Raw genomic sequence first — 13504 nt, 5'->3', positions numbered from 1 at the left:
TGTTTGCTCCTACTTAAAAGAAACACTTTATGTTAGGAATACAAAACTGTATTCCTAATGCTAAAGTGTTACTCTGCCCTTCCCCACCAGCAAGGAAATGGCAAAAAAAAAATATATATATATTTTTTTTTAATACTCAACTTATTCCAGTGCCAAGTTCCACCAGCGTTGGCTCTAGTAACAACCCCTGGATGTTGGACTAAGGTAACATCCCCAGGACGTACATGAAAACCAGAGTGATCTGAATGTACCTTTCCTGGTTAAATACTTTATTATTATTACCATCATCTCCTCCTCATCTATCAGTGCCGAGGGGCAAAATAATGTGCATGCGCAGCAAGCTCGTATTAGGCCTTCCCCACAGGAAAGCATTGAACCAATGCTTTCCTGGGGGGAATTTTAAGCCCCTGGATGTCCCCATGCACAGTGTGAGGACATTCAGTGTTGTTTTGCAGAGTTAAACAGAGTTAAAGAGCACAATGTACCCAATTCAATTCAATGAAATGATCTGAGTGCCTATAGTGTCCCTTTAATGCTGGTAATCCATAAGAAGGTATCCCATTTTAAAACCGTGTGCAAATAAGCCACAAGTCAGAGAAAGAAAAAAAAAATTAACGATATATGCTTCTGGACTTCAGAATATTAATCATATTTCTCTGAATCAACATGATGCGCACACGTATTACCGTAACTTTCATCTTTTAATATTGTGGTTTTGACAAAACAAACAAAAAAAGACTCTTTAAAAAGAAATGTCAAAAGATAATATAACAAGTGCTTTTGGTGTATTACAGACATTATTCTGGAATGGATATTAAACTAATTGATCATAACCCACTCAGGGGAGCTCTATATACTGTACTCTCAAGATGTCGAAGGTGGCTTGGCAGTATAAGGCCCAAAGTGTGGTGACGGGAGACCACCAGAACCCTGGCATAAATGAAGCTGATGGAATAGCATGTGTTATTGGCTGAAGCTAAAATCCATGGATTACACGGATGCATGTCGTCAGATGTTACAAACTATCAGGAGCAGATGTTATTTGGGATTATAGCCTGCAGCCACGTAAAAATGGAGCAACATACAGGAGAGTGGAATGAAGTTTTTGACATTGCCAACATTCCAAGAAAAACAAAAGTAATAAAGTATACATTCTTTCTTTACCGACCATAAAGCAAATGTATCGATCTTTGAACAAACACGTGGTTTCTCACTACAGGCAGACAATCACCACAAAAACAACAACAATGTGGCATCTACTAGACTTCTCACTCAACATCAAGACAGGACCTCATTCCAAACAGGAGTTCCAATTGAAGTGGCCCTCCAATGCACCTAGCCTATAACCCGGATATATTGCACAGCACTGTGAAACATGCTGATACTATGTAAAATAATAAGTAATCATTTACCATCAGCAGAGCCCCACTATGCCAAGTACTCAACTGCCCCATGAGAGCATCAGAAACCATGCAGGAGCCCTTGCATTAAGACATAGCCTACCCAATCTTCAAAGAGAGACAGAGCCCTAACAAGCTCTTCAGGGTAATAAAGACCCATAGGACCCCATCAGCCCTGCAGAGCAGTAAGTTAGGCCTGTACCCAAGAGTACCCTCAGACAAATTAAACCCAGACATATCAATTTACATTTCTGAAGGTAACTAGCACCACTAGAAACAACAACAATGTATCTGGACCTGTCTCCATACAAACTATGGGAATACAGCAATCCAACCCCCATAATACATGTGAATAATGCTGATTATTGATTAGCAGTGATTGGCCAGCCAGGAGCAGCCCTTCTCTCTCACTATCCCAATACATGTGAATAATGCCGATTATTGATTAGCAGTGATTGATTGGCCAGCCAGGAGCAGCCCTTCTCTCACACTATCCCAATACATGTGAATAATGCCGATTATTGATTAGCAGTGATTGATTGATTGGCCACCCAGGAGCAGCCCTTCTCTCACACTATCCCAATACATGTGAATAATGCTGATTATTGATTAGCAGTGATTGATTGATTGGCCAGCCAGGAGCAGCCCTTCTGTCACACTGTCCCAATACATGCGAATAATGCTGATTATTGATTAGCAGGGATTAATTGATTGGCCAGCCAAGAGCAGCCCTTCTGTCACACTGTCCCAATACATGTGAATAATGCTGATTATTGATTAGCAGAGATTGATTGATCAGCAAGGAGCAGCCCTTCTCTCACACTGTCCCCATACATGCAGAGATGGAGCACAGCACCCACAATGCTCAGCCTCTCCCCCAGGACACCATACTCCTGTGGCACTCCAGCTGCAGGGAACTACCCTTCCCATGATGCACTGCCAGCGATCCCATGATGCTCTGGCAGCCCTGTGCGGAGTGATGCACCATGGGAAGTGTAGTCCAGTGTGAGCCCCTTGTAGCCCCCGCTGGGAGGCCGGCGGTACTCACAGTCCAGGTGTTTCTTCTTGGGGCCCATGATCTCGTGGGTGGTGGCCTTGCACACGGTCTTGGACACGGCGGAGCCGGTGACGCTGTGCTGTGCCGCCGTGATGCGGTCCGTGATGCTCTGGCCGGACATGGCGGCTCCGGGCTGGGCCTGGCTCTCACACGGCCGGATCGGGCCCCGCGGGTTCCCGGAGCGGAGTGTCAGTCACGGGGGCAACTGCAGGGAAATGGCGGACCTGCTCCACCTCACTGGGAGACCGGCGGCACCACGTGACCAGGGGCGGGGCGGCGGCCGTGCGCAGACACGCCCACTCGCTGGGAGACTCGCCTGACTGGCAGAACGCTCCGCCCACACCACGCCCTCTACCTTTCACACCCCGCCCTATAGCTAACAAAATCTGACTTAACCCGCCAGACATACTGACTGAGACCACGCCCACACCCCGCCCTGTAACTAGCTGTCAGACAAGAGGGCACACAGCGACTGACCGAGGCTCCGCCCACACCCCGCCCCCTGACTCACACAGTCTGACTGAACCCACCAGCCAGACATACTGACTGAGTCCCCGCCCCCTGACTGTCTGACTGAACCCCCGCCCACACCCCGCCCCCTGACTCACAGAGTCTGACTGAACCCACCAGCCAGACATACTGACTGAGTCCCTGCCCACACCCCGTCCCCTGACTGTCTGACTGAACCCACCAGCCAGACATACTGACTGAGTCCCCGCCCACACCCCGCCCCCGGACTGTCTGACTGAACCCACCAGCCAGACATACTGACTGAATCCCCGCCCACACCCCGCCCCCTGACTCAGTCTGACTGAACCCACCAGCCAGACATACTGACTGAGATCCCGCCCCCTGACTCACACAGTCTGACTGACCAAGCAAAAACACAGACAGACTGAATCCAAACATTCATTCTGTGTGTGTGACTGACTGCGTGTGTCTGTGTTTCACTGTCTGCATGTGTGTGTGTGCATGTGCGTGTGAGTGTCTACCTGTGTGTCACATATTGTCTGTGTGTCATTGTCTGCCTGTGTGTCACTGTTTGCCTGTGTGTGTTACTGTCTGCTTGTGTGACTGTCTGCCTGTCACTGCATGTGACTCTCTGCCTGTAACTGTGTGTGTGTGAGTGACTGTATGCCTGTAACTATGTGACTGTCTACCTGTAACTCAGCGTGTGTGACTGTCTGTTTGTAACTATATGTGTGACTGACTGTAACTGTGTGTGTGTGAGTGACTGTATGCCTGTAACTGAGTTTCTGTGTGTGTGTGACTGTATGCCTGTAACTATGTGACTGTCTACCTGTAACTCAGCGTGTGTGACTGTCTGCTTGTAACTATATGTGTGACTGACTGTAACTGTGTGTGTGACTGCTTTTAACTGTGTGTGACTGTCTGCCTGTATCTGTGTGTGTGACTGTCTACTGTGTGTGTGATTGTATGCCTGCAACTGAGTGTGTGTGTGACTGTCTGCCTGTAACGGAGTGTGTGTGTGACTGTCTGCCTGTAATGCAGAGAAAGCAGCTTGACATCTCTGGCTTGCACTTCTGTTGGCTGCAGACCATCAGTAGCTGTCTTCTGCGCTCATGCCAATCAGTGCATTGATGCAGATTACCAGAAGAAAGCTCTGACACTGTAAATGCCTGAGCTCGCGAGACAGTTACTCATAGTCTGCACCCGGTGATGGGGCAGCCCAGATTCCCAGCACCCTGGATCACCAGAGATATCAGCATCCCCTCTCACTGCAAGGTAACAGGGAAGGGGGGATGAATATTTGTTTCTAATCATTTTTAATTTAATAAATCCCCTATATATACACTACACTACAAGGTGTATGACCTTGGGGGAGTGGAGGGGGGGAAAGGCTGTGAAGATTTTCACACAGGGCGTCTAATGGCATAAGGCCAGCCCTGTATGTGAACTGTGGATTGTGGTATCCTACCTTGGTGGAACACTGGAGCAGTGAATAGGTTACCAGAATGGTACTGTCCTTTCTTGTCTTAAGTTTCCAGAGCAGAGGTGGCTCTCTAATTATTTAAGTTAGGCGGCTGCCTCATATTCACTGAGGCCTCACAGCGACCTAACTCGCCTTAGTGCAGACTGATCTGTCGGTTTAGTGTATTAGCATGTTATATATTCACAAATGGTTCTCAGACATTGTAGTAAAATAAACTTCTCTTTACTTCAGTACACACACATAATGACATAACACCAAAGAGACTAAACACAATAGAACAAGTGCATAACTTCACTATGCTGCCATCTACTGGAAGGTGGACTGCATAAACCTCAATACATAACACTCCTCCCCCCTAGACCGCAAAGTCTTTGAGATAACTGGGAGGTTTAATATTTCGTCTTGGGCGCCCCAAAACCGTGTTTGGAACTGCTTCACCTGGACCTTCAGTTGTGCCCATCCCTTCTTCCTGTGCTCTGTCAGATGGACCGCACAGAACTGGTTCTTCAATAACAACTCCTGGAGAACTGAGACCTGTATCATCCAGTGGTTCCACATCATTTGGTATCACAGAAAACCCAGTATGACTGGGACCGGCAGCAGGCACAATCTCATCACTCCGTTCCCGAATCTGATCGACATGCCTTCGTAATATTCTACCATCAGGAATTCGTACTTTGTATGACAAAGGTCCTGTGGCCATAAGTACTTTTGCAGGTATCCATTTAGGCCCAGACACATAGTTCCTGACATAGACATCACTGTCAGGTGCAAATACTCTGACAGTAGAAGCATTATAGTTCTTATTGAATTGCAATTCTTGCTTCTCTTGTAACTCAGTTGTCAAATCAGGATGTAAACGATCCAAACAAGTTTTAAGACGCCGGTTCATAAGGAGCTCTGCTGGACTACTACCGGTGCTTGAGCAAGGTGTCACATGTTGTTGCAGAAGGAAATTTGCAAGTCTACGATTCCAATCTCCTTCAATAATTCTCTTTAATGAGTCTTTGGTAGTCTGAACCATACGCTCAGCTTGACCATTTGATGATGGGTGAAATGGTGCAATAGTAACATGTCGAATAAGATTACTTGCCATGAACATTTTGAATTCTGATGAGGTAAATTGTGTTCCATTATCAGACACAATTGTATCTGGCAACCCATGTGTAGCAAACAACCTCCTTAGAATCTTTATGACTGTGACTGAGGTAGCAGATGTAACTGGAACAACTTCTAACCATTTTGAAAAGGAGTCAACAACTAAAAAAAACATCTGTCCGTGAAAAGGGCCAGCAAAATCTATATGTAAACGGGACCAAGGTGACCTAGTCACTTCCCAAGGATGTACTGAGGCTTTAGGTGGAGCATGACGAGTAGATTGGCATGGTACACAGTTCTTCACCCACTTTTCAATAACTTCATCCATTTTAGGCCACCAAACATAACTTCTGGCTAAAGCTTTCATGCGAACTATTCCAGGATGTCCTTCATGAAGAGCATGCAATACTCGAGCTTGTCCTGCATTTGGAATTACCACTCTGTTTCCCCATAATAGGCACCCTTTATAGGCAGATAGTTCATGTTGGCGCACTACAAATGGTTTGAACTTGTCTTCCACTTTTGATTTTGGCCACCCCCTCCAAACCCAGTTGAGCACACGGGACAGCAAAGGATCCTTGGCAGACATACAAGCAATGTCACTTGCATGTAACGGAGGGTTTGGAATGGATTCCAACATGAGGACCTCAGACATAGGAGGAACAAGGAAGTCAGGAGAAGGCAAAGGTAATCGGCTTAATCCATCAGCATGTGTGATATCCTTGCCAGGACAATACTTGAACTCACAATCATAGGCATTCAGCAAAAGGGACCACCTGAGCATGCGTGGTGAAATTATTTGAGGAGTGGGAGTATTGCTGGTGAACAGACCCAGTAAAGGTTTATGATCTGTTATAATAGTAAACCTCCGCCCATACAAATAGTCATGAAACTTTTTTACACCGGACACAATAGCTAAAGCCTCCTTGTCAATTTGGGCGTAATTCCTCTCTGTAGTAGATAAAGTCCGTGAATAAAATGCAATAGGAGCCTCAACCCCATTTCTCAAAGTGTGGCTCAATACAGCCCCTATGCCATACGGAGAAGCATCGCAGGTGAGGTTGAGCGGTTTCTCCAAATCATAGTGTACAAGCAAACTGTCAGAAGACAACAGTTTTTTAGCAGCGCTGAAAGCGGTAGTATGAACGTCAGTCCACTTCCATGGAGCATCTTTATCTAGTAGACGATGCAGAGGTTCAGCAACAGTGGCTTTATCAGGCAGAAAAGAATGGTAAAAATTAAGCAACCCTAGGAAAGCTTGCAGTTCTTGTTTGTTTGTTGGAACCGGAGCTCTATGGATAGCTTCAACCTTAGAATCAGTTGGATGAATGCCCTGTGCGTCAACTCGGTAACCAAGGAAATCCACGCTGCTTACACCAAAAACACACTTTTCTTTTTTAAGTTTTAGACCAGCATCAAGAAAACGTTGTAAAACAAGTTGTAACTGTGCAGCCAATGACTGTATAGAATCTGCTCCAATAAGAACGTCATCAAAATAAGGCACTACACCTGGAAGTCCAGATAAGAGGTCCTCCATTAAATTCTGGAATATGCCAGGAGCAATGGAAACTCCAAACTGCAAACGTCTTGCTCGGAAAGCTCCTTTGTGTGTTATTATCGTTTGTGCATCAGCAGCCTCATCATCCACAGGTAACTGCTGGTAGGCTTGAGCCATATCCAACTTGGCAAATACTTTTCCTTTTGCCAAAGTAGTAAGAATTTGATTAACAGCTGGAATTTGATAGGGATGCTCTTGCAACGCTTTATTTATTGTACATTTGTAGTCAGCACAGATTCTGACATCCCCATTTGGTTTCATGACCGGAACTATGGGTGTACACCACTTTGGGTGTGTTATGGGTTCAAGTATGCCTTGTTCCACAAGACGTGTAATCTCAGCATCTATTTTTGGTCTGAGAGCTAATGCAATTTTGCGAGGCTTCATACGAATTGGGGGTACTTTTGAATCTAATACAAAATAAACAGGAGGGCCTTTAAACATGCCAAGACCTTCTTCAAAGACTGCACTAAATTTATCAATCACATTCTGTAGAATATCTGTGGATACATTATTAACTCCAGTTAATGAAATTCCTAAGGGTTCAAACCACTCTCTACCTAGCAAACTTGCTCTTTGTCCCTTAGTAATTATTAAACGTAAATGTCCTCTGAATTTACCATATTTTACTGGTATAAAACAAACCCCTTTAACATCCACAGCCTGTTTGTTGTAGTCCACGAGATGAATATCACAAGGTACTATTGAAGGAGAATTATGAGGCCATAACAATGTAAATGTCTCTTCTGAAATCAAAGAATATGCACACCCAGAATCTACTTCCATTTTGCACGGAACATCTTGAAGCACAATTTCAGTGTAAATCTTCAGTCCTGATGGTGAATTTTCCACTTTATTCACATAGTCATTTGAGTAAACACCTGCAGTCATTTCACTATCTGAAACGGTTTGTGGAGTATTAAAAGAGTGCGCTGTGGTTTGTATTTTATTCACATTCTTATATTTGGTCTGAATTCCACTGGCTTGACTTTGGCAAACTGTCTGTATGTGACCTGTACGTTTACATGTGTGGCAAACTGCATTTCGAAAACGACATGTATTACGCCTGTGTTTTCCACCGCAACTATAACAAGTTCCTTTAAATGGAGCTGTGACATCAGTCTTCTTCACTAGATTTACTTCAGGTGAGTTATCTTTGCTGGAGAATTGTATCTCTTTTGAACGGACATATGCAGCCTCATTTGCGAGCGCTTCCTCTTGTGCAATAATAAAAGTTAAATTCTGTCTTGCAAGCAGTCTCCTCTGCAGTGCTTCATCTTGCACCCCACACACAAGCCTGTCCCTTAACAAGGATTCTAAGCTGGTACCAAAATTGCAATTTTCAGACAGCCTGTGCAGTTCTGCAATGTATGCTACAATGCTTTCACCTGGTTTCTGATTTCTTCTATTGAAATGGAAACGCCTCACTGTTTCAGATGGGGTGGGTGCTAAATGATGTTTTAACAGTGCCAGTATTTCTTCAAATGAGTAGTCTTGTGGTTTAGCAGGAGATATCAGTGAGCGGACAGTATCAAATGTTTTGGATCCAATAACACTCAGTAACACAGCTCTCTTATGAATAGCATCCACCACCTTATTAGCTTCCAGGAAAAACACTAACCTGTCAGCATATGAGTCCCATGAGGCTGGATTAGCCAGATCAAATTCCTCCATGTGTCCCAGAGAAGCCATGCTGGAAATATTTGTAGATAAAAGAATTCCAAAAAAAGTTTTACTTCCTCACTCAGGCTGATTTCATTTCCTTTATATATATTCTGCAGAGTCCATTTATTGGAATCCCATCTTCGTCGCCAGTTTAGTGTATTAGCATGTTATATATTCACAAATGGCTCTCAGACATTGTAGTAAAATAAACTTCTCTTTACTTCAGTACACACACATAATGACATAACACCAAAGAGACTAAACACAATAGAACAAGTGCATAACTTCACTATGCTGCCATCTACTGGAAGGTGGACTGCATAAACCTCAATACATAACAGTCGGAATCTCTATCAGGACACTAGGAGGGGCCCGGCCCCACTGTGTGCTCCAGATATGGAGAGAGAGCCAAGCACCCTTGGTCTTCAGCTTAACCGGGTGTAGAGTTGCAGATCATGAAGTAGGTGTCACGTGAGGTCCAGCCTATCAGAGGATTGCCATGGGTTACCATGGTATCGCTCCAACACTTCAAGTGCCAGAGCTCGTGAGCCACCTGCTTTTCCACACTCACCTTCCCTCGCTCTGCCACACTCACCCTATCACTTAACCCAACCTAATCCTGTCACACTCACCTTCTGTCGCACTATCACTCACCCTCCTTCAACCATGCCACACTCACCCTGTCACATAAACCCCCCAATCCTGTCACACCTCACAGTAACCCCTTATTCCTGTCCTACTACCCTCACCTAATTACACTACCTTCTCAACTTTGTCACACTTACCCCCCCACCCTGCCACATTCCCCATGTCACATTCCCCCCCTTAATCATGTTACACTCAGCTCTCCTCGCCCTGTCACATTCACCCCAACCCTCACCGCCATCCAGGGCCGGCACATCCATCAGGCGACACAAGCGGCCACCTTAGGGCGCACTGGCCCAGGGGGAGTGCTAGATTCGAGTGACCCAGCAGGAGGAAAGTGCTCCCTCCTACCTGTCACTCAGTGGAGAATGGTCGAGCAGAGCAGACCGCGGTACAGGAGCTCCGCTCCGCTCGGCCACGCTACAGAATAGGTAGGAGGCACCACACCAGGGAGGGAGGGGAGCGGACTACTAAGGGGGGGAGAGAGAGGAAAACTAAGGGACTGGGGGGGGGACACTAAGGGACAGGGGAGGGAAAGGAAAAGAAATACTAAGGGACGGGGGAGGGAAGGGAAAAGAAATACTAAGGGACAGGGGGAGGGAAGGGAAAATAAATACTAAGGGACAGGGGGAGAGGGGGCACTAAAAGAGAGGGAATGAAGGGGAGAAGAACACTAAGAGGGATGGGGAGCACTAAGAGACCGGTAAGGGGGTGGAGAAACACAAAGGGACAGGGGAGGTAAGGGAAAATGAACACTGGGGGGGGGAGGACCACTAAAAAAGAGGAAAGGGAGAGGAGGAGAATGCTAAGGGGGGGGAGAGGAACACTAATGGACAGGAGGGGGATGGGGAGGCACTAAGAGACAGGTAAGGGGGGGAGAGGAACACTAAGCGACAGGGGAGAGGACCACTAAGGGACAGGGGAGGGGGGAGAGGAACACTAAGGGACATGGAGGGGAGAGGAACACTAAGGGACAGGGAAGATGACCACTAATGGACAGGAAGGGGAGGGGAGAGGACCACTAAGAGACAGGCAGGGGAGAGGAACACTAAGAGACAGGTATGGGACCACTAAGGTACAGGAAGGGGAGAGGACCACTAAGGAACATAGAGGGGAGGGGAGAGGAACACTAAGGGACATGGAGTGGAGAGTGGCACACAGGTTAAGGCTCGTGGGGAGAAAGACACACAGAGAGACATGAGGGGGGAGAAAGACACACAGATGGTCCTGGTGGTGAGAAAGATGCACAGAGGGGCTGGGGATGAAGGAGACACACAGAAGGGCCTGGGGATGGAAATACAAAGGGGATAGGGGTGAAAGAGACACAGAGGGGCTGGAGAAGAGGAAAAAGAGACACAGGGGGCTGGGGGGGAGTTAGACACACAAAGGGGGGTTGTAAGAGATACACAAGGGAGGTGTAAGACACACAATGGGGAATCATAGGGGATAAGATACACTAAAGGGGGTAAGACTTTTAAAAAAGGGGATAAGAAACAAAAGGCAGGTTAAGAGGCACACAGGTGAAGATGCTTTTTTGGGGGGTGCCAAAATCATCTTCGCCTGTATACCCAAAACTCCTTGCACCAGCCCTGCCCCAAACCATGCCACACTCATCCTGTCACATTAACCCCCCTAATTCTGTCACACTTAATTTCCCTCGCCCTGTCACACTCCCTCATTCAGCCATGTCACACTCACCCTCTTTCCCATTCAGCCCCCAAGTGTGTCTTCAAACTACAAAAAATGTGTTTAGAAATCACTCTGTGTAAATAAGATACATTGTTCTGGTTCTAAAATGTAATTGTTTTGGCTCTAAAATTAAAGTGTTATTCTTTCTCTACTTTAAATGTTGTGGGGGTATGAAATTATATATTTTAATTATGTTACAGCTGTAATAATATTTGTATGTTTGCTTTTGCAGTTGATCTACCATTTGTACATTTCCTACTATGACAGGACTATCATATACCTAATTTTTCAGATTACCTGCAGTGTTTAGCCCAAGCATGTCAAACTCAAAGGCTAGCACAGGCAAAATAAACAAGGTTTAAGTTCATGTGGGCGGCAAAAAAACTCAAAACTTAAATTTTCATAGAAACGTATGTTTATTTTGAAAAGTATAGTATAAAAAAAAAACAGCATCCCCCTCTTCTAAACCCCAGACCCCCCCTCTACTAAACCCCAGATTCACCTCTATATTCAATCCCAGTCCCCCCCCCCCATACTAAATTCCAGTCCCGCCTCTACTAAATCCCAGCACCCCCCTCTACTAAACCCCGGCTCCTGTTTAAAAAAAACAAAGCAATATTAGCCAACAAGCAGACTCCACTCACATTGTCGCTGCCAGTATGCGATTCCGGAGTCCAGCCTCTGGTATATCCCCAATGGCGCCGTCCGCACCCTGTACCAAAGCGGATCCTCCCGCTACTCCTTGAAACCTTGTGAAGGTGGAGAATGTTGACGTCATGTTTGAATGTGACGTGGCGTTGCGTGCCTCCGTGCACCTCCAGGTCTCCACTGTCCAGTTGCGGCCATTCCAACACTAACCGACATACACTTACTGACAGACACATGCACTGACAGACACACACACACACACTGAAAGACACACACACTCACTAACAGACACACCCACTCACTCACTGACAGACAGACACACACTCGCTGACAGACAACCCACACTGACAGACACACACACATTGACATAAACACATACTGACAGTCACACACACCGACAGACACACACATTTACACATTCTTGCACACACTCACAAATAATTTTATTTATTGCTCCCTACCTTTGGGAGCTGGTGTGGGGCCTCTCCCTGGGATCCAGTAGGGATCTTCTGTCTAGAGATCTCCCTTCCTGCTCCTCACTGCTCCCTCACGTTCGCAATTTCGTGATACTGGACTGGAAAGACGTTATATTACGGCACCCGGCATCACTACAGAGGGCGCGCGAGGGAGCAGTGAGGAACAGGAAGAGCAGACTTAACTCCCTCGCTGCCGCCAGCGTCCTCTACCCCTGGCCGGGTAAATCTTAGCCAGTAGGCACCTGCAATGTGGGAAAACAGGTGCCTACTCTCCCTTAACAGTAAACATGTCAAACTCGCGGCTCTCTGGGCCGCAAAGATATTCATTGTAGGCCACATGCAGGCCGCGAGTTTGACATGCTTGGTGTAGCTCATTATTTTAATATAACTTCTGCTAGGCCACGATAGATCATCTCATCAAGCACCCATTAAGAAAAAAAGTTTTGAGATGGTCATCAGATTAGGAATAACATTCGTAGAGAGTTAAAGACGTAACACAGATTAGAAATCAGCACCCACTACACGAGTAGCAGAATTAGACAAATAAAAAGACCTGGAGATAGTAATTAAAAGGAATGACTTCAGAGCTGATAGGTGAGCCAAGAGATGTTTAAGTTCCCAAAGATGAGAGAAGAACTAAGTGGAAATAAAATGGGGAGAAAGCAATTGGAGATGACTGCATGTTGGAAGAGGGCGTAGGATTTCGGTGATCATGGGTGAGAATGTGGGGTTAATGTGGCGAATGACTATGGAAATGTGTTAGTTTAGCATGAGATTTCCTGATATCTACAATATAGACCAGACCCTACACTACAGAAGAGAAGAGAGTGCTGAATAAATAGCCCCCCAAGTAAAGACTGTTGCTTTGGGAGTGGAGAAAATATAAAATAACTACTGCAATTACTGTAGTTCCTTTTTACTATAATATAGCCTGCAAAGTGGATATACATAAAATATACATTCACTGTACACCTAATGCACTTCCTGTACCTTCCCTCTACAGTAATGTAACCTGTTAAGTGCTAAATACATAGTTTGTTTCTAAATAAATAAAATATACATAAAAAATTTAAGGTACCAGCTGCACTACAATCCCCGGGGTTATAGACAGACAACACAAACAACTCTACATATTCCATTACAAAAGGCAATTGGTAAGTCTTTTTTCCCCCCAACAATTCTATTTATTTGTTCATTGTACATAACAGGTGCCTTTGGCTCTATCCCAAAGTATTGTCAGAATTATTGCAATAACAGCATTGCGTGACTATTTGTGAGCTGCCCCTGCAGATTGCCTGTAACACATATTGGTAA

At 45.7% G+C, this 13504-nt stretch overlaps 2 protein-coding genes across 10 annotated transcripts in view; one reads left to right on the top strand and one right to left on the bottom strand.

Annotated features, from left to right (window-relative positions):
* The window catches only part of PICALM (phosphatidylinositol binding clathrin assembly protein), a 107214-nt gene extending 104489 nt beyond the window's left edge, over positions 1-2725 (bottom strand). For 6 of the 9 annotated variants that reach the window (XM_063430994.1, XM_063431007.1, XM_063431002.1 and 3 more), the window contains exon 1: positions 2449-2724. In XM_063430994.1, the coding sequence (XP_063287064.1) occupies positions 2449-2578 (130 nt within the window). In that variant the 5' untranslated portion in view covers positions 2579-2724. Of the gene's footprint in view, positions 1-2448 lie in introns of all 9 variants that reach the window. The other 3 variants (XM_063430989.1, XM_063430981.1, XM_063431023.1) reach the window with 2 other exon arrangements.
* The window catches only part of CCDC81 (coiled-coil domain containing 81), a 367311-nt gene that overhangs the window by 121216 nt on the left and 232591 nt on the right, over positions 1-13504 (top strand). The window lies entirely within an intron of this gene.

Source organism: Pelobates fuscus, chromosome 1, assembly GCF_036172605.1.
Source record: "Pelobates fuscus isolate aPelFus1 chromosome 1, aPelFus1.pri, whole genome shotgun sequence".
In the NCBI taxonomy this organism is placed as follows: domain Eukaryota; kingdom Metazoa; phylum Chordata; class Amphibia; order Anura; family Pelobatidae; genus Pelobates; species Pelobates fuscus.
Note: the sequence above shows the minus strand (reverse complement) of the source record. Positions and strands in the feature narration are given on the sequence as shown.